General features: G+C 44.0%; 1 protein-coding gene across 7 annotated transcripts; it reads left to right on the plus strand.

The window, feature by feature from the left end:
• The first annotated feature begins 219 nt into the window (after positions 1–219).
• On the plus strand, positions 220–22259 carry ppp3ccb (protein phosphatase 3, catalytic subunit, gamma isozyme, b). 7 transcript variants are annotated; one of them, XM_070924314.1, is made up of 16 exons: positions 220–803; positions 7679–7876; positions 8787–8911; positions 10940–11051; positions 11192–11337; positions 11597–11736; positions 13388–13465; positions 14211–14305; positions 14437–14562; positions 15681–15768; positions 15922–15941; positions 16705–16783; positions 19602–19699; positions 20571–20597; positions 21093–21095; positions 21510–22259. In XM_070924314.1, the coding sequence occupies exons 1-16, from the start codon at positions 752–754 to the stop codon at positions 21692–21694; spliced, it is 1572 nt and encodes a 523-aa protein (XP_070780415.1). In that variant the 5' UTR covers positions 220–751; the 3' UTR covers positions 21695–22259. The 7 variants fall into 7 exon arrangements, with proteins under 7 accessions (XP_070780415.1, XP_070780416.1, XP_070780412.1 ...); XM_070924315.1 differs by lacking the exon at positions 15922–15941 and having other exon boundaries at positions 15681–15752; positions 16699–16783; XM_070924311.1 differs by lacking the exons at positions 15922–15941; positions 21093–21095 and having other exon boundaries at positions 15681–15758; positions 16699–16783.
• Positions 22260–24093: the final 1834 nt, after the last annotated feature.

The following is a 24093-nucleotide window of genomic DNA, read 5'->3' on the forward strand; positions in this document are numbered from 1 at the left end:
AAATACCTCAACATTTTAGTACAGTACTAATTACTAATTACTAAGTACTAGTACAGTAACGATCATTTCAATAAAACGTAAAGTATGACGACAGTAATCCAGTCCTTGAGTAAAGTACCTGTGAACAGGTGAACACTCTGAACTCAGCAGACTGTGAACGCGGCGCATTAATATCGCATTAATACTACACTACCCACAGCCCCCCGCGTCGAGCCATGTTGTAGGAAATCCGCTTGCGGCGGATTATTGTAATCCGACAGAGGGTCTGGACGACACATCGGATCACGACAAAAAAGCAGAGCCCAGCGGCCTGTAACAGATGCACCTCGTCCAAGAATAAAGGGATAAAGTTGAGATATGATCTGACGCACAGCTCGCTGCTCCTGCAGGCAGTCATCGGCGGGGCCCGGGCCGTTTCCTGGACCAGTCGATTCATCTGACAGACACTGACAGCGGCTTGGCATCAGCGCACCGCAGAGCACGGGAGATAGAAAAGCTTTCATTTGTTAGTTAAAGAGATCTCCCCCCTTCTCCCTTCCCCCGTCAGGTTTAACTCAGCCCAGCTCGGCTCGGTCGCCCTGTCTGCGGACTGAAGCGCAGCTGCTGCTCCGAGCCGCCGCCGCCGCTGACACACAACTAGCTAGCGCGGCTAGCTCACTCCAGCTAGCTAGCTAGCTAGCTAGTAAGGAATTTGTCAAGTTTAGGCAGGAATTTAGCAAATTCTCCGACCCGCAGATCACAAGGAGGGAGGATGTCGGCGAAAGACCCCAACAAACTCTCCACCACTGAACGACCTATCAAAGGTATGTGACATTTATCTCTTCTAATGTTCCTCTCGGTGCAGGAAGTTAACGGGGGCTGCTGTCACAGCTACTTTGCTAAATGTGAGCAGGGCAGCTTAACGCGCCGCTGGATGACAAGCCAGCCCCGTTAACAGTTAATTTACTCGGGTTTTTTAGTCGAGCCCGGTGGATCCGGGTGTCTCCTACCGCCTCTCTCTATCAAGGGAATGAGGTAGCCACGTTATGCAAGTTAATCAATCCAGCGTCAGCTACTGAGTTAGCTCTTTAGCTTAGCTGTCCGGAGTGCCAGATGTCAGCTATGCATTTGACATTCAACTGTTAACGTACACATGCAGCTCAGGTTCACCGAGCAAGTTAGTACGACGCCCCGCACACCTGGCTCCTGTTCCTGGACCAGAACTACATGGTCTCATGCAGGAACCTGGTCTGGTCTAGTTAACGTCGTGTGATGGAACATTTTTATGGTTGTGGGTGTAAATGCAACGCTGCAGTGTTGGTGACTGAATGCAGGAGGTGTGTGTGTGTGTGTGTGTGTGTGTTGGCCTGAATATAAGACAGCCCTTCCCTTTCCAACAGCTGTTTTTAGAAAATGACTTTTAACGTAAGAAACACTTCCCCAAGATACTATCAGTCCAACACAGTCCGGATCCCTGAAGCCTTCACTCTCTGAAACATGAAATATTTATGTTCCTGAGTTGAAACAAGTAGTCGATTTATCAACTGGTCGGTCAATCGCCAGCTGTTTTGATAATCGATTAATTGTATCAGACGTTCTCGGCATGTAGACTGTGAGCGTTATGTTTGACGTCTGCAGTGTTGGGACAAAACAAGACATTTGAAGATGTCACCATGGACTCTGGGCAATTTAAAGATGAAACAAGCAGTTGATTAACTGAGAAAATAATCGGCAGATTAATTAATAATGAAGATAATGTTACTTGCAGTTGACTGGACACACTGTCTCCTGTCGGATGATTTATTCTGGCAGTTATATTTTTCACACTGTCCTTTTCAGCTCCCCGTTATGACATTTTGTGACACCAGTGTTGCACCAAATTCTGTGACCCAATTAGGCATTTCCACCATATTCCCACTGCAAATGTTTCTATAATACTTCTTCTTCACGTACTTTATTCTGATAGCAGCCTCCGCAGTATTTAGATATGAGAGCTGCAGCAGCAGAAACTGTCGTACAGGTGTGTCTGTGGAGCACTAACACCTCACCTGTCGGTATCTGGTCAGCACTTCATGGTCTGACGTTCCCCCTCAGCCCCGTCACATAAACTGAAGTACGTCAGGGATGTGGCGTCACATAGTTAGTTTTCTTTGAGGCCAACACTGCACAGTCATTTAGAGTTACTTCTTTAGTACCACAGAATCTGGTGAATTACAGCTGTCAAAAAGTTTGATCCTTTCTAAATATTACGGAGGCACCATGTTTGGAAGTATCATCAAAATAAATAAGGTGGGGGTGCTGAGGGGGCGGCATCCCCCCCGTAGTCAGACATAAGAAAAACCATCAGTTAATATATATCCCAGTAACACCATATGTATTGTTTACTTCATAATACTTCCTACTAAGTGATGCGACTCGCAGCAGGTTGCAGCTTTTCTATCACTCACGTGTCTCAAGTGTTTTTCAAGGGAGTCAAAGACGTCAAGGCACTGATCATCCTGTCAGACAGAGTTCAGGGTTCCAGTCAGCTACATGCAGCACGTAATGTAACTGTGATTACTGCCGCTGTACAGGGACTCTGGACAACAGGACATGTGATCTGGTTATAGCTCTTGATTACACAGTAAAATAGATCTGGTAACTCGAGGTTCCTCTGAAATGATTCATTTAATCATTTTTAAATGTCACCTGAGAGACACAGACAGAGAGAGACACAGAGACACAGACAGAGGGAGACAGAGAGTGAGACAGAGATACAGACAGATACAGACAGAAAGTGAGACAGAGAGAGACACAGAGACAGAGAGAGACAGACACAGACAGAGAGGGGGAGAGAGAGAGACAGACAGACAACTCATATAGACAAGTGGCGACACAAAACAAGAAGTGTCTCTGATCATGACGTCTGATGGAACTCTGTATGATTCTGGTTTATTAGAGCTATTATTATTATTATTATTATTATTATTATTATTATTAGAGACCGGAGTCTCTGTTAACAGGCTGACAGATGAACGGGTCCAACGCTGTTAAATGAACGCAGCTCGTCTCCTGTATGAAGCTGCTGTCTGATGGGCTGGTCACAGGTCACACCTGTGTCGCTCCCTCTTCATCTTTGCAGTCTTCTTCACTGTGTAGTTGCTGTGACAAACAGTACGTTGTAGTTGCATCCCAAAGCGTGCACTGTTTGTGATACGCAACAAAGCAAATACTACAAACATATATTACATCACACAGACAGATAAATAGCTGCGTGTGTAAAATGTTCTAAAAGTGGAGTAAATTATTGTTAATGATTATTAGATATAAATGACCCTCTCCATCCACGAGTTTGCCGTCATTATATGGACTGACTTTCTTTCATCACCTCCAACTCTGAGTTCCAGCTTCCTGTACGACGCCCACCTTTTCCTAATGTAATTTACAGAAAAGAATATCTTCTTTTCGAGCCAGTATATAGTTTTAGTATTTAGTTGAAGCAGCAGGTTGTTGGTTGTGTGTCTGTGGGTGAAGGGCAGCCACGTATGATGGGCTCAGTGGGTTAGGAAGGCTTAGCAGTGTAAAGCTGCAGGAGAGCGTCACTTCATTAAACCTGCCTTCTTAAGGCTGCTGGTCAGTCAGGAAGTCAACACACACACACACACACACACACACACACACACACACACACACACACACACTCACTCAGCCTTCTTATATTCCCTTTGTTCGCTCATTTATCTTTGAGACTCGCAAACAAAACAAGATTTCTACCAGGAGGGTCTGCAGAGGATCCAGATTACGATCCTGAACCGACTCTAATAGAGAGAGGAGGCCAACACCGGCAGCAGCATGATGCGCTATCACTTAACAAGCAACAATATACACTCAGTGGCCACTTTATTAGGTACACCTTTAAAATCGAATGCATAAATCTACGAAGATAATAATGTTCAGAGAGGAGCAAAGATACAGATTCCAGCTTCTTATATGTGAGTTTTTGCTGGTTTTCTTAGTTTTGATATTGAACTGAATATCTTCGGCTTGTGGACTGTTGGACGTCTGAAGACGTCGACTTACATTCTGGGCAATGTTGATGAGAATTTATCACCAGTTTACAGACCAAACGATGAATCTACAGATTTATCTGTAATGAAAAGAATCAGCCCTGAACTGATTATAATTCTGCTCGATTCAGTTGACTAATTATTTCCGGATGGTTCATCACTGCTGCCCTCTTCTGACTGACACTGCAGCAGCTCTCAGCATCCTGTTGAACCTGGTCTGTCTGTCTGTCTGTCTGTCTGTCTGTCTGTCTGTCTGTCTATCTGTCTATCTGTCTGTCTGTCTGTCTGTGTGTCTGTGTGTCTGTGTGTGTCCTCTGTACACACCGATGGATCTGCTCTGGCTTTCTGGCTTAGTTACCGATGGTAATCGAATCAGTCCAGCCATTTGCATCGCCTGGCATGTGTAATGATTCTGTCCTCATTCATGATTGATGGACCTGGACCTGAGGACGGAGCTGGTTCAGTGTCCTGTCGTGGGCCCCAGGATGGAGCTCTGCCCGGGGCCCCGTCCTGTCTCTCCAGATAACACTCTGCTCTGGGCTCCGTCTTGTCTGTCTCGGGTTGATGTGGACAATGAAACAAGAAATGTTGTAAATGAAGAAGTTACACTAATAGAAAGTCAGCCGGGGATTTTAAGACGGCTCAGTTCAGCTGGTTGCTCTTGATTGGCTCTAAAGTTTCCTCCCTGTTTCTGACTCGTGGTACAACAACCTCAACATTTCTCCTGGTGGCTCAGTCTTTCATATCGATGTTTTCTTCTTCAAATTCTCGAAATTTGGTTTTGGTACAAAGTATTTATTAGCTGCAGTGGAGTGCAGTAAAGAAATGCAGTGGAGTGCAGTAAAGAAACGCAGTGGAGTGCAGTAAAGAAACGCAGTAAAGAAACGCAGTGGAGTGCAGTACAGAAACGCAGTGGAGTGCAGTAAAGAAACGCAGTAAAGAAACGCAGTGAAGAAATGCAGTGGAGTGCAGTAAAGAAACGCAGTGGAGTGCAGTAATGGAGCATTCATAACTAGTTTGATAGTACGTAGGTCACAGAGTTTATTTATTCATAATAAATAATTGTAAACAATTTAAATGTCAAAATTGGTCAGAAACATCACAAGTAGTTATTTTCCTCTCGCCGTTCAGCCCTGTACTTTCCTAAATACATGATGTGGTGGTGACATACAGGACTGATGCAAGCTGTTAACTGAGGAACTTTGCATAAGCACCAAAAAAGTACGGAAAAGACTATTTATACTGACAAATGAAGGTATATCAAAGTAGTAACTTGTTCTTTTCTCTCTGGGATCACTGTAACCTGACAAGCAGCTATCACACAAAGCAGACACATTCCTCTGCCTCCTCTCCTGTACAGAAAGTATTAAGAAGACATTTCCTCGTGTCGACACACACTCTCTCTCCCGGCCCAGTGGTCTAGTTTAGTGAGCAACTCTGAAACCAAACCAGGTCGCTCGCGTTCAGCCAATCATGTGAGCGCTCCTGAACTGGTTCATCACCAGCTCAGTTTGTCTCCAGCAGAGGAAACCAGCCTGATGTGAGTCTGATCAGACGGGACGATGTACCCAGCGATTAGGAAGCCAGTATCTTGTTTTTGAAGAGAGGAAAAAAAAAACCAAAGTGGTGAAATGAGGCGTCACAGAGCACTGTAGGAAGTGGTATTCAAATAATCAACGGCAGAGATACTCGGTTCCTCCCAGCGGCTGGAGGGACAGAGAAAAACTTTATAATAACTGAAAACACTCGGCGACAGCTTCCAGTGTAATCAGCTTAAATAAAGTCAAGTTTCCACCTGCCATGTAATTGCTTCATTCATAGCAGAGAAGTCAACTTTTAGAAATGATAACATTTAATGCCACTGTCTAATACCGCTGTAGTCTTTGCTTGTTGTTGAACTTTGTCCCTGTTGGCCACCGTACCCCCTGTGGCCAGGAGCCAGTCAAATATAAGCAAAACAAAGAGTGAATCAAACAGGCACCTGCTGCTGCACTAATGTTCCTCTGCTCTCTGGATGGTTAACTAGCAAACAGCAGCAGGCCGACGTTCCCACGACACACATATTAGACAGATCCATAAAATCATACACAGTGTTAACGGTGATCACATAGATCATTTATGTAGAACAGGACTCGCCACTCTGTTGGTCTTTTATGAACACAGAGGACACAGTTCACTTCTTACCTTCTTCAAACCAACAACAGTTAGCCACAGCTGAGTGGATTTAAATGGTGAGTGAATCACAACACTTCCAACTCTCCAAATGGGGATTTGAGTATAAGAAGAGCTCTAGCGCAGCCTCCTCCTTCAGACCTTCCTTCTGTGAAGCGACGGTGTTTCCCAGGATTTGGTATTTCCTCCAGGGGCGTGTTTGTGCTGCCGAGCTGTTCTCCTTTGTCTTCAGGTCGAGCCTCGACATGCCGGCACGTCTGTAAGAGGAGTTCATGTTACTGATCTGATGGCAGAATTTTAACAAAACATAAAGTCTCCAGTGCAGCTGTGAGATCACTGAGTGCTGCTGACTCTCCGGACTGGGTCCAGTCTGTCATGGATCAGGATAAAGTCAGTGTGGACCGTGTGATGAACACGGATTACATCACAACCAAGTCTACAATAAAGTCAATGATCAAGTTGAGTTCAGTTTATTGTAACTACTGACAATTATTTTCATTATCGATTAATCTGCCCGTTATTTGCTCGATTCATTGATTGGCCCATTAAACATCACAATATCCTGGAGCACAAGGTGATCAGTAACTCTTGTTTTGTCCAACCAAGAGTCTAAAACCAGTTTACTACAACTATAAAAGAAGGATATTCTTACAATTGAGAACCTGGAACGATTCGAAAAGCGATTGAAACAGAATCAAGAGTTGCTGATTATGTTTCTTTGGATGAACTCAGTGATAATCAATGAATCGTTGACGCTCAAACAGCAGGAATTCTCTGCTTCCAGCTTCTGCGATGCCTCAGATGGTCTGCTTTTCTCTGTTTTCTATCACCGTAACTGAATATCTTTGACTTTTGGGTTGTTGGTCGCACAAAACAAGACATGAAGACGTCTCCTTGAGCTCACGGGGCTTTTCTGACACCTTAAAGTGACAATGCTGTGTGTGTGTGTGTGTGTGTGTGTGTGTGTGTGTGTGTGTGTGTGTGTGTGTGTGTGTGTGTGTGTGTGTGTGTGTGTGTGTGTGTGTGTGTGTGTGTGTGTGTGTGTGTGTGTGTGTGTGTGTGTGTGTGTGTGTGTGTGTGTGTGTGTGTGTGAGACAGTGAGTGAGTGAGTGTGTGTGTGAGAGACAGTGTGTCTGTCTGTCTGTCTGTGTGTGTGTGTGTGTGTGTGTGTGTGTGTGTGTGTGTGTGTGAGAGAGAGAGACAGTGTGTCTGTCTGTGTGTGTGTGTGTGTGTGTGTGTGAGACAGTGAGTGAGTGAGTGTGTGCGTGTGAGTGAGAGAGAGAGAGAGAGACAGTGTGTCTGTCTGTGTGTGTGTGTGTGTGTGTGAGAGACAGTGAGTGAGTGAGTGAGCGTGTGTGTGTGTGAGCGTGTGTGTGAGCGTGTGTGTGAGACAGTGAGTGTGTGTGTGAGCATGTGTGTGGCGCTGACGTCACTGTTTCACCCGTCTGTCTCTTTCCTGTCTGTCTCCTGCATGTCTGCAGCGGTGCCATATCCTCCCGGTACACGCCTGTCGGTCAAAGACCTGTACGTGGACGGGAGGCCCAGCGTGGAGGTGCTGAAGGCCCATCTGGTGAAGGAGGGTCGGCTGGAGGAGGAGACGGCTCTACGAATCATCAACGAGGGAGCCGGCATCCTCCGCCAGGAGAAATGCATGCTGGAAGTGGAAGCCCCCATCACAGGTACGGGCCCGACTGTGGCGCTCGGATCTCGTCGTGTCGGGGGAGGATTTCCCCTCAAACTGAGATCATGTGGAGTAAATTAAAGCGAGACAAAGACGAACTGTGTGCTTTCTGGAAACTGGGCCAGTTTCACAGATCCACCCTGTCTCAGATGCAGCAGTCTATTTCTACAGCTGCCCTCCCTGACATGTGGCTTAGCTTAGGTATCCAACCCTCCACCCTCATGCCCTCTGACTATTTTTATCTCCTCCTGCTTCGTCCCTTCTGACTTATTGTTTCCATATTTTCATGTATTTTGTCTGCTTTCTTCTTCTTTCTCTGCCGTTCATTCAAACTGTCGAACATGAAGGCATTTGTTTTTGTTTGGTGATTAAAATATTTCTTATTGTCATCAGATCCAAACAAACCATGAATCAAAGCAGAGCTGAAGGATCAGTCCGATTAGTCGGTTAGCAGACAGAAATTTAAATATGTGAACTTCTGCTCTGATGAGCAGTTTTCTCTATTTTATAGACATTCATGAAACTAACTTATCACCATGAACACACACACTGTAGTTTATCTTGACCTCAAACACTCACTAGAGCACCACATGTGGATTCATTCGCCGCTGAAAATAGTCCCCAACAGATGCACTGTTTCCTGCTGTTAGTTTGATAAAAACTACAGCGAGCAGCTGTTTGAGGAAATGACTGAGCCTTTTGAAACATGAAACTATATATTTGTGAGGAGTTTTTAAAGATTGACGTCTTCAGTAGGAACCAATGGGCTGAGAGCTGAGAGCCACAGACAGGAAGTGAGACAGGACTGAGAGACGGACTGACACATTAAGAAAAATGTAGAATAACATGAGACTTAACCTTTAATATTCGATACACCCACATTAACCAACTTGTGTTTGTGTGTCCAGTGTGTGGAGACGTCCACGGCCAGTTCTTTGACTTGATGAAGCTTTTCGAGGTGGGCGGATCCCCAAGCAGCACCCGCTACTTGTTCCTCGGGGACTACGTGGACCGAGGGTACTTCAGCATCGAGGTAGGCGACCGGCTCGCTCTCGCATGTTTGTGTTTCTGCAATTTCGTCTGACATTTGGAGCGGCGGCCCGCTGCTCGGCCTCGGCCCCACGCGGCTTAGCAGAGCGTCTTTAAATAGTCGTAGGAAATGAAAGGCACACTGTCTGCCTCCTCGCCCCGCTGACTGCCCCACCCACACACACACCCACTAAGACACACAAGTGAACGTGCACACACACGCCTCGCATGTTGCCTCCGGGCTCGGTCTCTGTCCCATTTCCAAAACAATCTGAGGGAAGGACTGGGTGTGTTCTCTGGAAGAAGTCTTGTGTGTCTTGTGCAGCTATGGATGGCATGACATTTTTATTGGCTGCTGTCACGTCCTTGTTAAGCTTAGTGAATATCCTGGAAGACTCTTTCTTCTCGGCTCAGGCTACAGAGAGCTGCATTATCCAGTTTCAAAGACCGAGTCAGAATCGGGGTCAGATACGTTTTGGAGTCGCAGATGCTCCATTGAACCAGATTAATTTAGAAGTGATTTATCTTCAGCCTCAGACTACCTGACTGCTGGATGGTTACATTGTGCTACATGTTCCAGTTCAGGATCCACCACAGACCTGTATCAGAGAATTAGGGCTGGATGATATTCACAAAATCAAACATCACAGCGTTGTTGACCAAATACTCTGCCCACTGTCACCCTCTTTAACCAGCTGTTTCATCGCTGCAGAAGCTGCCTTCTTCCTGTTGCTTTAATGTGAGAGAATAACAGCTGATTATTATCACACGAGTTAAGACTGTTACTGATGTAGTTACACTACAACAGGAGGAGGAAAGATGGTCTATTAGTCTCCGAGAAACAGATGCACAGGGAGATGAGTAGCCTGCCGGTGCAGGAACTTCTTTTACATCATATTTTATTTTGAAAGCACCTGACATTAGTTTGCATAATTGGTCAATGGCATGAAATACAAAAGCGTTCTCGACATTTTAAACAGTAAACACAGTAATACAGTGTGTTCCTCCATGACACAGGCCTGTTACTGTGACAACACGGCCTGTTAGTGTGTGTGTTTGCAACGCATCTTGGGAGATGGCTCTGCTGTGAATAAAGATCATTCATTAAGTCCATAAGCGTCTGTGGACTTTTTAATGCTCACTGCGCAATCGCCAAGTTGCTGCCGCCAGTGTTTTCTGGTGTTTTCCGAAGTACGTTAGAGGTCGTAACACAACGCAACTTGTTAATCAAAACTATTTTATTAGAAAATGAATACAACAAAGTAGCTGGCTGGACCTAAATATAAATAGTAATAATAGTAGTTGGCTGTTTGGCCGGCAGCCGGCGCTTGTTGAAACCTCTGGATGCATTTATACCTTTTCAACATCTGGCTAAAATAGTGAAACCTCCTCCTGAGGTTATTTGAACAATCAGATGTGACTTTGTCTCCAGAGACTTTGATATGGAGGTCATAAGACTGAACATCATATTGACCGATTGTCAGAATGAGCATGTCGCTGCCAGCAGCACAAATCCCCGCACTGACCCGATTATACGCCACGTGCTGCGTACAGTGTTCCTGGTACTAAAGAGTGAATCCATCCACTTGTTATTCTCCTGGTTCCTCTGTTCATTTTGGATGAACAGCTGGTCAGATCTGGCTCCTTGTTGACGCCTTCAGAACAGAAAACATTAGAATTAAACAGGTGGTTTGGTGCAGCAGAGTGAATGACTGGCAGCTGAAAGGAGTGGGTTTGTTTGGAAGTGAAGTATGATGTGCGTCAGATTCAGGCTCACTGTGTTTCAGTCGTGCAGGAGCTCCTTAATGATAGAAGTTGATTATCTCCCTCCTACATGACGCCTGGATGCGGAGTTTGAAATGAAAAACTTTAGATCCATAATAATACCCGCTGCAACATTTAAAGATCCTAATAACAGTGACAACATAACTTATTCAGTAACAGGAGTTCATATAGAACAGAACAGTAACTCCTCACCTTTTCTCTTTAAATCTTCCACTTTTTGAATGAAGTGTTGTGTGTCTCTCTGCAGTGTGTACTCTACCTGTGGGCTCTGAAGATCAACCACCCCAACACCCTCTTCCTCCTCAGAGGCAACCACGAGTGCCGGCATCTCACAGAGTACTTCACCTTCAAACAGGAGTGTAAGTCCTGCTGCTGTCCTCAAGGCCCCGCCGTAGACAAACTGAATCCTTTATGGCAGGTCTGAGAGGGACAGCGTGTACACAGTGTGTTTGAAGTGTGACGTGTTCAGTGATCTGACCTTTCTCGGTGTGTCCTGCAGGTAAAATAAAGTACTCTGAGCGTGTATACGATGCCTGTATGGATGCGTTTGACTGCCTGCCTCTGGCTGCTCTCCTCAACCAGCAGTTCCTCTGTGTGCACGGAGGCCTGAGCCCTGAAGTCACCTGCCTGGATGACATACGAAAGGTAACCTGGCAGAGCTGCAGGTGTTCTACCAATATTGAGATTTAAATTTATATTCTACATAATAAAATCGTATGCCGTCAAATGATGCTGCAGACCTCTCAACCACTCCGATAAAGAAAAGTCAACTTCGACTTTTCTGTACACAAATCAACCAATTTAGCTTATATCTATTAACAGCCCCCCCTGCCTGTGAAGACACAGTTAAATATGCCCCCCTGCCCGTCTCATTAGTTTAAACCGTCACTGTGTTTGTGTGCAGCTGGACCGGTTTAAGGAGCCTCCTGCGTTCGGGCCGATGTGCGACCTGCTGTGGTCGGACCCGGGGGAGGACTACGGCTCAGAAAAGACCCAGGAACACTTCTGCCACAACAGTGTCAGAGGCTGCTCTTATTTCTACAGGTAGGACCCTCTCTGCTCTCTGCTGGACGCTCTCTGCTGCTGGAACTGTTTCCACTTTTAAAAAAAGACAAAAAGCAGCTTGGTCTGTTAATCTGAGCTGATTAAAGCTTTTACAAACAATGGCTTATCTCTGGATAAGTGACCGCTGGTTAAATCCGCTGTCAGACAGATACTGAAAATAAATATTAGCATTCTCTGCTCTGTCTTAATATTTGTACTGAATTTGCAATGTTGACACCACATGGAGGTCACAGTGAGGGGAAAGCAGCTGCTGCTCAAAAGCCTCTTTTATCCTGCATGAGTTTGTTTTAGTAGCAGAATATTTAAACGACACAGAATCACTGTGTTTCTCTGACGTCTCTAATAGACCTCTTAATGATTACAGCTCCTGTCATTAGTAGTTTGATTTGGCTGTTTGTGCTGCGAGTTGGCAGAACTGAGTCCTACTCACTCACTGATCAGCGCCAACACAACCTGAAAACCCGTCCAGGTAGCTTCTAGATTTCAGCCCCTTTCAGACCTGCACCTGGTCACATAAAGGTTCTCTAACATCTCATGTCTGAATAAACCTGATTGACTTTGTGTTAAAGTCACGGTGACGATCTCGACGAGGTCGTAAATTTGAGTGATTTCAGCGTCATGTAAAGACCACAGAGTTAAATTAACATCACCGTGACGAATGAAAGGTAATCATCAAATCTTATGCACAAAGAAAAGGAAGTCCGTGTAATAAAGCAGGAAATGTACACCTTGTGAATTGTTGAGGTTCTTCTCGTGTCAGATTGGCCTGAAAATGATTCTTCACAACAAAGCTAACTGCTAGCTGCATTCATGCTAGCAGCTCTGTGAGGATGCACTTACACACAGTGGCGCTTTGAGCTAAATGCTAACATGCTAAAAAGGACAATGTTAGCATGCTGATGTTTAGCAGGTATACTGTTTACCATGTCCACCATCATAGTTTAGTGTGTTAGCATGCTAACAGAAGCTAACTAGCAGTAAACACAGGGTGTCATCAGTTCTGCAGGTATTTGGTCATAAACCGAAGTATTGGACATATTAACATGTTGACCTGATGATGGCGCTGGATGAAGAGTTACCGTTCGTCCTGAGGGGACCATGAAGGTCTGATTCGAGATACTTTTCTTGAGTCCGGCCTTTTCAGGCAGCAGTGTCAGCTCCGTCTATCATAGAATAAATGTCTGCACACTGACATGAAGAGTCGAAGAGCCTCTTCAGATGCAAAAAGAATCCATTGATTTGATCTATTTGCAGTGTTTAGTGCTGCATGTCTGTAAAGGGCTTCTGGTTATCATCTTGTGAATTGAATTGTCAGTTCTGTGAAGATCAGATACAAACCTCCTGTGAAAAAGCCTCGACCTTAATTGATCTCTAATTTTAGCACTTTTAAGCATCTCTTACTCGACTTCAAGCAGCCTTCTTAACTGTCATGGCAACCAAGGTGACTGAGAGACAGCCGAGCTGTAGGAGGAACGAGGCTGAGCGCTCATGATGGCTGAACATTTGGAAAAACTGAAATCACTTCGTCTTTGTTTGCCAAACTGGCATCTTCTCCTGTAAAAACAAGCGGCTCCTTCATCGTCTCCTGATGTTTGTCCATCGATAATAACTCACTCCTTCCTGTTTCCAGTTACCCAGCAGTATGTGACTTCCTGATGAACAATAACCTGTTGTCTGTAATACGAGCACACGAAGCCCAGGACGCAGGGTGAGTGATGCAGACACAAGCTGGCAGTATATATTACTGTGTAATAATACTGTAGTACTACTGTATTGTTATTGTATTTATACTACATACATCTTCCCTGTTTAGTTTGATTGTGAGCTGTCCATGAACGAGCGAGATCTGGTCTTCTCTGGGAGCTGACCAGATTATTAACGGGAGAGGAGTGAATCAGAAACATACACAGAGTCCAGTTTGTTAGCTAAGACTAAGTCGGTCTGCATTATCCTCATGAAGGTTATCATGTGCAGTTTGTGCTGCTGCTGCTGAATCCATTTTCATCAGTAATACACGAAATATTAGAAACTCTTGAACCAACTCTTTAAAACAGTTTCAGCACAAACTGAACATTACGTAATACATAATAATAAACGTTTTACGTCTTCAGAGCTCCATGATGACAACATGCTGTATTAAACCTCCGATGGGTCCCAAGTAGACGTTACTTTGTTTTAAGGGGACACCAGTGAGAAAGGGAACCAGTGGTCTAATGTCTCCTAATGTTTAGATTGTCTATAGCTGTTTTCTAATTTCCTCAAGTTCTTATTTTATTTATTGTTTTTTTCGTTCAAATATTTCTTTGTCGTCTCTGTGCTGCTGTAACATGTGCATTTATCCCCTAAGAAAAGCCTTATCCTTCATCTTTATCTTTTTTCTTATCTATATTTTTCTCTAAGCTTTGTATTTTCTTTCTCTGTAAAATGTCAAACTGTGTTTTTCTGTCCGTCAGGTATCGAATGTACAGGAAAAGTCAGACGACAGGCTTCCCTTCTTTAATTACAATCTTCTCTGCTCCTAACTACCTGGATGTGTACAATAACAAAGGTAAGAGAAGTGAAGGATGGAAACCATGGCAACGGGTTTGGAGACCTTGAAGCCCTGGCAACAGGAGACAGGAAGTGCATCACGAAGTAGAAAATGTTCATGTGTGTGTGTGTTTGGTGTTTTGTCCTCAGCGGCGGTGCTGAAATACGAGAATAATGTGATGAACATCCGGCAGTTTAACTGCTCCCCCCACCCCTACTGGCTGCCCAACTTCATGGACGTGTTCACCTGGTCTCTGCCCTTCGTTGGAGAGAAAGGTGAGACTCCCGTCACTGGTGTGAGTCGACAGTGGTGCGTGCATATATAGTATGTCGGTACTGTGTATTAGGGCTGCAGAGCATCGCTGCAGTATGAGTGACTGAATGATTATAAGAAAAACATTTAGACATTAGAAGAGCTGAATTTCTAGACAAATCCAAGCTGTAGGCAGAACACAGGACACTGATGCATGTAAAGGATTTCACTTAATATAAAAATATAGTCATAAATAATGATTCACATTCACACAGACTGCGCTGACCCCAAACATGTCTGCCTCACTGAGACGTCCACATCAGGCAGTCCAGCTGTGTCAGTCTTTCTGAGGACACCAGACGAGGTCCAGAGGAAATCTGAATCCATCTTGTGACACAGATGTAATTCATCATGTGACGTAGCTGCAGTCCTCGGCTCTTTGTATAATTGTGTTACATCATTTCCTGATGCAGTTCAGATGCAGAGCTGATCATTTAGACACTTTGAGCTCGCTGTTGTTTTTGGGACCAACAGCATGTTCACTTACAGGCTTCCAAAGAGCTTAGTGCTGTCGGTCTTTGTGCTCCTAAGTCTTGAAATTCATAATATTGATGATATTGATTTCCATCAGCTCTAGCCTTCAGAGATCCAGGATCCTGCATACATGCTGCTGTCATTCACTAATTCAATTCCAGTTCTTTCACTTTTTTGTTTCTCACGATCGTGAATTCACACACACACACACACACACACACACACACACACTTCCTGCAGATTTGTCACTTTTAAAGTATTCAGCCTTCTCATTATTATTAGCAATAATTAAACACTGGAGCTGCTATGAGTCGTCGAAATCCATCGACAGAAAATTATTTGGCAACTATTTTAAAAATCAATGAATCATTTTAGGCATTTTCTAAAATCAATCAGATCAGCCACGTATTCTTGTGCAATGTGAATATTTGCTGCTTTCTTTGTCATTTATGACTGTTGGTCGGACAAAACATGCAAATTGAAGGCATCGCTGGGGGCTCCAACTCAGTCACAACGGCTTAAAGCAAACAATGAATCTGTGTGTGTGTGTGTGCGCCACTGGTCTGTATAAGTTCTGACGCTGGTCTGTACTGGTGTTTCCGCACAGTGACCGAGATGCTGGTGAACGTGTTGAACATCTGCTCTGATGACGAGCTGATGTCAGAAGGGGACGACACATGTGAGGGTAAGAGGATGTGACACCTTCTCATCACACCCTGCTGTTGGACTTATTCATAAAAAAAGTGTTAGTGTAATAATATATAGTGTAAATAAAAGACCGACAAACTGCTTTTCAAAGCCGGTAGTTTGAAGTTTGAAGAAGAACCTGCAGAGACGTGAAACTTCAGTCCTTCACGGAGAGTTTGCTGTTTGTCACCTTTAGGCTTTGTGTGTGAGGCGATGGTTATGTGGTTGTGCAGGTGTGTGTGTGTGTGTGTGTGTGTGTGTGTGTGTGTGTGTGTGTGTGTGTGTGTGTGTGTGTGTGTGTGTATGAAAGCGCTTCTTGTTGTTGGACATGTGAGACTGTAGAAATATCTGCTGAGCAGCAGCCGACCAGCGTCACTGCATTCTTGTATGTATTCAGGATTTTTTTCAGAGAAGACGCTCGCAGCGACTGGATGTCAGATACTGTCTCACTTCCTGTCTGTGGCTCTCAGCTCACAGCCCATTGGTTCCTACTGAAGACATCAATCTTTAAAAAGTCACAGATATACAGATAGAGTTTAAAAAGGCTCAGGAATGAGGATTAAACATGAGGATTCTCAGTTCTGCAGTTAGGAGGAGCGTCTTTTTCTCTCATTTCTACATGGATCTATGGATGTTTATTTGTGATGGAGATAATGATATCCTCAGAACATGCAAGTCACACTGCATTGAAAAAAACAGTTTATTACAGTTATTACTTTACTTTATTAAATTATACGTTATTAATTAATAAAGCTGAAACCTGCCATGCTCCATAACGTGGAGACTTCCTGACTGTGACTTATCTGTCAACAAAGCTTCAGTTATTACTCACAGCTGAGGTCTGTAAAGTTCATATGGAGCTTTGATTGTCGTGCGCTTTCCTTATTTTTCGTACGCTTTCTGTCCTTTGACTCACGTCACTTCATTTTGTTCCTCAGGTGGAGCTCCAGCTGTCAGAAAGGAGGTGATCAGAAATAAGATCCGGGCCATTGGAAAGATGGCTCGTGTCTTCTCTGTGCTCAGGTGGGTTTCATTTCTCTCATAGTTTGGTTGAATTTTACATGAAAATAAAAGTTTTTAAGATTGACAGAGACGGTCACCGTCAGTATAAGCTCATTGTGAGGAACATGGAGACGCAGTGAGGAGCCCCTGACGCTGTCTCACCGCTGCTGTTTGAATTAATGCTTCTTACCTGGAGGTGAAAGGAAGATTTATTACTTCAGTCCGAGAAAATACAGTTTGAGACGGCAGCCTTCAGTGGAGTTACTCCACAGTTCTCTCCTGTTTCCAGTCGTGCTCCACTTAACTACAAGGCTAATGACTTTTTCCTTGATTTACATGTGTCCTCTTTAATCCTGAGGAAGTGTGTCAGAATCATTTGTCCTTTAATGATGAATGCTCTTGTGCAGAAAATGTCTCCCAGTTATTTTAAGGCCCAAAAAAAGCATCGCAGGCACGTTATCTAAAGTTCTTCTTCCACTTTTCGTTATTATTAGTGATTAATAATCAGTATCAGTGTGGTTGCAGCAGGCTGTTCATCACTTCTGCTTTAGTTAGTTTACTGTGAATACCACCCTCACTTAATAAACACATGATTACTTTTCACTGGTGGAAGAAGTACTCCGATCTTTTACTTAGGTAAAAGTAGCAACACAGTGTTAAAATACTCTGTTACAAGTAAAAGTCCTGCATTCAAAAGGATTACCATCAAAATAAAGTACCAGAAGTACTCATTATGCAGAATAATCTAAATTATTTGACTGGATTATAAGTGATTAATGATGCATTAATGTGTTCATCACCAGCTGCTAAAGGTGGAGCTAATTTACATGCTGGGTAGCTTCATCTATAATAATATATCATCATTTATTAGTTGACGTTTTTTAATAAATAATTTGAATCTGCAAAATAACTAAAGCTGATAAATAAATGTAGTGCAGTAAAAAGTACAATATGTCCCTCTGAGATGTAGTGCAGTAGAAGTATAAAGTAACAGAAAATGGAAATATTCAAGTGAAAGACAATTACCTCAAAACTGTACAGTGCTTGAGTAAATGTACTTGTTACAGTCCACCACTGGTTACATTAGTGCAGTAGTTTAAATGTGTTTGACATTATTCTGGAGGACATTTTGTTTTAGACAGAACAGTTTAATTTAACGGCCATTTAATTACAAGTAACTCAATGTAGGTTTATATGGACGAGTATACAGCAGCATGTAACAGAGGAATATAATAAATACAAAAAGCCGCCCACAGACCTGACAACAGAACCCACATGCAGCTGCAGATATGAACTACACACACACACACACACACACACACACACACACACACACACACACACACACACAGTAACTAATCATGAGCCAGAGAAAAACAAACTGACAACTAAAGCAGCTAAAAGATCACCAGATCTGGATCTTATTTTAGGTTCAGTTATAAAAGACTGAGGACATGATCCAGCTTTACTCGAGGTGCCTGACTTTATTTCACCATCTGTGAACACTTGTCATGTCTCTGGTTTTAGATTCTACAAATATATCAGTCTGATCGTTATTCAGCTGTAAAGAAGTCTGGATAGCAGACATTTATTAATAATTTTTCATCGATTAATACAGTTAACCAGAGAGAAATGTACAGCTGCGTATCATCTGCATAGAATGGAACTTTAAGACGGTGAGGTGAGTTAAAGGCAGTGGTCTGAGCACTGATCCTTGCGGAGCAGCTGATTTCTGCCTACAGGTGGGAGATTGACCACCTGGTGACCTGGTGCAACAGCAACAACCTGGAGCTTAACGCTTCAAAGACAGTGGAGATGGTTGTTGACTTTAGGAAGAGCGCAGCCCCACCCGCCCCCATCACCCTGTGTGACTCTCCAGTGGACACTGTGGAGTCCTTCCGTTTCCTGGGCTCCATCATCAGCCAGGACCTCCGGTGGGAGCTGAACATCAGCTCCCTCATCAAGAAAGCCCAACAGAGGATGTACTTCCTGAGGCAGCTGAGGAAGTTTAACCTGCCACAAACAATGCTGGTTCACTTCTACACCGCCATCATTGAGTCCATCCTCACCTCCTCCATCACCGTCTGGTACGCTGCTGCCTCCACCAAGGACAGACGCAGACTGCAGCGTATCATCCGCTCTGCAGAGAGGGTGATCGGCTGCAACCTCCCATCTCTTCAGGACCTGTACTCCTCCAGGACCCTGAGGAGAGCAGGGAAGATCGCTGCCGACCCCTCCCACCCCGGACACCATCTGTTCGACCCCCTCCCCTCTGGCAGGAGGCTGCGGTCCATCAGGACCAAAACCTCCCGCCACAAAAACAGTTTCTTCCCCTCTGCAGTCAACCTGACAAACTCTCACTGACACCCCCCCGAACACTACCACAAGCTATACGTTATATTAACGTACATCACCCCTGTCCCCACTGCGTTACATTAACGCACTCACCCCCTACTGGACACTTTATCTGGACACTTTACTTTATTCTGGTCACTGCACTGCACTGTTGTTATTTATCTATCTTATTTTTATTTTTATTCTTATTGTTATTTTAGCTTTTATATTCTACTTATTTGTTATCAAAACAATAGCACCTTCAGACCACGGCAAATTCCTTGTAATGTATGTTACTTGGCAATAAACAGTTTCTGATTCTGATTCTGATTCTGAAAAAAAACAGATTATAACATGTTTGTCTTTTAGAAATAAGAGGAAAGTCAGTTTGAGTTTCTAAGTTCATCAATTAAACTATCTTTCTAAAATACAAAACCTTTTTGCCTCACTGATGATCTGAAGATCATTGGTCACTCTGACGAGGTATGTATTTGTGTGTTGACAGAGAGGAGAACGAGAGTGTGTTGCAGCTGAAGGGGCTCACCCCGACAGGGACGCTGCCTGTGGGAGTTTTGTCCGGAGGTCGGCGGACTCTGCAAAGCGGTGAGTGTGAACGCAGCCGAGCATCCCACCAAACACTAACACGGAGTCCAGCTAACACTAACTCCCTGTGCCTGCACTCACACCGAGAGACTAACCGCTCAGAAACAAACACTCAAACAGACACACCGTTGAATTAAATGTCAAGTGGATCCTCTCTGAAGGACCGTTCTGTTCAGACCTCTACCACGCTGCCCTTTAAAGACAAGGACCCACAAACGCTGTGAAGCCGGTTCAGGCTGGACAGCTAACACATTGTAATGTCGTCGTGTTTTGAACTGTAGTGTGTAAGAAAGAAGTCCTGTATCTCTGTTAGTGTTTCTGTGAATCATAAGGATTCCAACTTCACTTTAATGCCGTTAAATGTGATTTGAAGGCAGTTTAACGACACCAAAGAGAGGAACTGTGAAGCTGATTAATCCTTCATCGACCACTTTTGGGTTAAAATCTTTCTTAATACGAACACCGTGAGCCTGCCTTTAGAGGTGTTGAACAGACAGAGCCAAGCTATCAGTTTCCCCTGCTTCCAGTCTTTATGCTAAGCTAAGCTAACCACGTCCCGACTCCAGCTCCATATTCAACACAGACATGACACTGATCCATCTGAACATCTCTTTAGGACAGCATGGTGTAAACACTCTCGCACATGTTATTTCTCTAATTATGATTATTATGATTATTATTATAAATTATGAATATTAATCATGTAGTTCTGTTCTAACCTCTGACTCTGTGGTCTCTGCCATTTGGGATGGGGGGGGTTGTATGATGGTTGACTACATGTTAACAGGACTGACTGAATGCATTGATATATAACGTTCCCACTCTCTCTCCATTGGTTTTGGGCATGGCACTTCTACTCACGCTTACACAGCCACCGTAGAGGCAGAAGAGGCACGAGGTATGCAACCATGTCGTCTGTCTGTCTGTCTGTCTGTCTGTCTCTCAGCTCTGTGTCGTGTATTTAACTGTGATAATGATGATGATGATGATGATGATGCTGTAAAAAAATCATTTTCATTTTTTAGTGATGAAGCTAATATCTCAGGGCCTCAAACAAGAACAATCAAATTCTGTCTCAATACGCTCACTCACACTTGAGTGTCTCTAATGTAAGCAGATATATGCTGACCGGTGTTTCTATTATTTTGTCCACCCCATTTATATCAGTGAGGGTAGACAAAATAACTGAAACACCTCTGTGACTATTAGACATTATTTGAGAGGATTTCCGTCTTCTTAACGACACAATAACAGTGAAGTTGTCCTTTAATGAAAGTCTGTCTCTTTGTCTTCATGCTGTCCTTGTCCTGGTTTGAAGTAAGTTTTCTCTTCCGGTCCAACCAGTTCTCCCAGTGCTCCCAGTATTCTGTATACTTCATGTACCATTAATAAGAGGGTTTGGAGTGAAAAGGCCACTCATGAGTGTGTTTCAGTGTCCAGGAAATATGATGGAAAGTCATGAATCCTTTTTAGAGTCAAGTGTAAAATTCATTGTTGGTTGTTCATCATAGAAAATGCAGCAAATGTATATAAAACAACTAAACATGCATCATGTCAAACAAACCAATGAGGCTTAATCACAAAGAATCACAGCGAATGATGTTCTTAACCAGCAGATATGTTGAATAAATGATTTAGTCATTAGGGGTTCGCTGTGAGGACAGAATCTTAAATCATTAATTAATCGTCTCTGAGGTCCATGTGACAGTTAATCATGAATATCAGGTGATGTTTCGCAGCACATGACTCTTCTGACAGGTGTCTCCTCTCCGTCGTGGCTCCGCTCTCACACCTTTCTGTTTCCTCGCAGCCATTCAAGGCTTCAACCCGCAGCACAAGATCCAGAGCTTCGAGGAGGCTCGAGGTCTGGACCGCATCAACGAGAGGATGCCCCCCCGCCGCGACAGCAAGCAGCAAGAGGCCGCCCCCTCCCTCAACAACCTGCCGGCCAGCACCGGCCCTCCGGACAAGAACGGCACCAACGTACAGGCCTAGATCCTCCCCCTTTCCTTCCTCTTATCTCCCTTCTTCTTCCTCTCTTCTTCCTCTCTTCCCCCTCCTCTCCTTCCTCCCTCCTTGCTTCCTTTCCTTCCCCTCTTCTCTCCTTTAAGAGCAGGAGAAGAGGCAGTTCAGTCCGAGCGACTCTCACCACGCTTAATTTATTTTATCATCTATTAAATATCATAGTTTAAGACTGAACAGGATAAAATCTCAACGGGGACTCGCTGAAGGCGATCACTGCCCAGTCAATCCATTTTATAATCAGGAGGCACCTTTGTATCAGCGTTTTATTTTGGCGAGGGAGGAAGTGACGCTCATTCAAACGCTGTGTCCGTGCCCACACACACACACACACACACACACACACACACACACACACACACCAGAAACGACAGAATCAGATTGCATAAAATCCATCCTTTCTTATGCCAATGATAGTGTGACTGAGCTCTGAGGAGCAAGTATTGACATTTATATTATATATGTATATTTTAATTGTTCCCTCTTTTCAATGTGATGGTTTTTTTTGTTTTCTTTTTTTTTTTTTTTTTTACAACACATAGATTTAGGCTTAATTATCCAGAGTGGGGGAGGAGGGGGGGGGGGTGCAGGAAGATGGTGGGAAAGAGAGAGAGGAAGAATTAAAGGGTCATTCCGCTTTATTACAACTCGGGTGCTGAGCATGAGTTTAAATCTTTACTCAAGGTCCACTTACTAGCTTCTTGATGCATGATGATGATGATGAGTTAAAAGCTCCAGAAACAGCTAGTTAACTGGACCGTGAGTTAAGTTAAACAACATCAGATTAAAGATAGGACAGTCCTAATCTGAGCAGCAGAGGTAGGAGATCCCGACTTGTAGTCCAAAAACACTGGACCCTACGTTTCCCATCATGCAACGGGGTGGCGTCTTTCATTAGAGCCTCTTGACCATAATAATAAAAGATAAAGAGTTTCTGACCCGTCAGACTTGAAACGATGGACAGAACTACAGACATGAGACCCGAGTTTGAATAAAGCAGAAGTTTCCTTTAAACAGATCCAAAGAGAAGCAGGAGGAGACTTGAGGTGTGTTTCAGGTGTGTTTCAGGTGTGTTGACACAGTGATGATTCAGACCTGGGTGGGTTTGATTTACCTGTTTTGTTCTTTATGTTCTGGGGAGGTGGGTGGGTGAAGTTTGTTGGGATCTTGTCGGGATCGAGGCCTCATTTCTGACTTCTGTTCGTGTCTCAGAACATATCTCACAGAATGTACAGAAACAGAAAATTAAATCAAGATTTTTTTTCTTTACAGCTAAATTTAAAAAAAAAAGAAAGTGAGAATTTTTTTGTCGAGTACATGTATTGCGAGGCCTCTCATTTATGTAGATGTTTCACTCCATTCAAATAAAAAACCGAAACGTAACGCTGCTCGTGTGTCTGTTGAATGCTGCGGCTGTCTGCCAGTCAAAGGCAGCGTGGGAGGTGTTGCTTTGTGCGGCTTCATCCAGTGAGAGACGAGTGGCATTGAAACATCGCCAGCTCCTCGCTTTTATGTGTAGGCCCATATGTTTCTTAGCAACACAACCCCTCCACATTATTACCTGCAGTTCACTCCAGATGAAGTAGCTCCGCAGCTCAAGTTTGCAGCAGCGACAGAAAAAAGGTTGATCATCATAGAAAAACAGCGTGGGGGTGTTTGAACACAACACGACCGGGACGATCACTACAGAATCTGTCACGACGAGAGGTGTGAAAGGTTCACTCTAGATTATGGGGGGGGGGGGCTGCATCTACAGCTGCAGATGTAAAGGAGCTCCAGATCATCCTGTTTTATGTTCCCATATGTTTGATATGTTGCACTGTAACACCACGTGTAATAACTCTAAATATCTGGTCGCTCTCGTCTTCATATCGGCCTCAGAAACTTTATCAGTCGACCTTTAGATGAAAATGAGTTGCAGAAGTAAACAAGCTGCTGTGGTGCCCCCCCCCCCCCCCCCGAAAACTCACTGATGAAACAGATGTATTGAAAGGATTATTAATCCATGATTGCATCAGTGGACTGACAGGAAGTGAACTGATGGTGTGAAACCATTTCCTGGTTCCAGCTGTTCAGATGCAGATGTGCTGCTTTCCCTCTGAATGCTGTTAATAACTGTAATGTCTTGTTAATAATGTGGAGCTTTGTGAAGGCGTCACTTTGGGCTCTGGGTCACTGTGACCAAACGATCGATCCATTAATGGAGAAAATAATCAGCTGATTCATCCACAGTGAACTAATAATCATTAGCTGATAGTTCAGAATGAGCTCCACCTCAACTCCAACAGCAACATCCTGCTTCACATTAATGAGGAGGAATAATCCTCTAATGACAGAATCTATAACAGGAGGACAGACACAGGGGGACAGAC

Source organism: Enoplosus armatus, chromosome 18 (assembly GCF_043641665.1).
Source record: "Enoplosus armatus isolate fEnoArm2 chromosome 18, fEnoArm2.hap1, whole genome shotgun sequence".
Lineage (NCBI taxonomy): Eukaryota > Metazoa > Chordata > Actinopteri > Centrarchiformes > Enoplosidae > Enoplosus > Enoplosus armatus.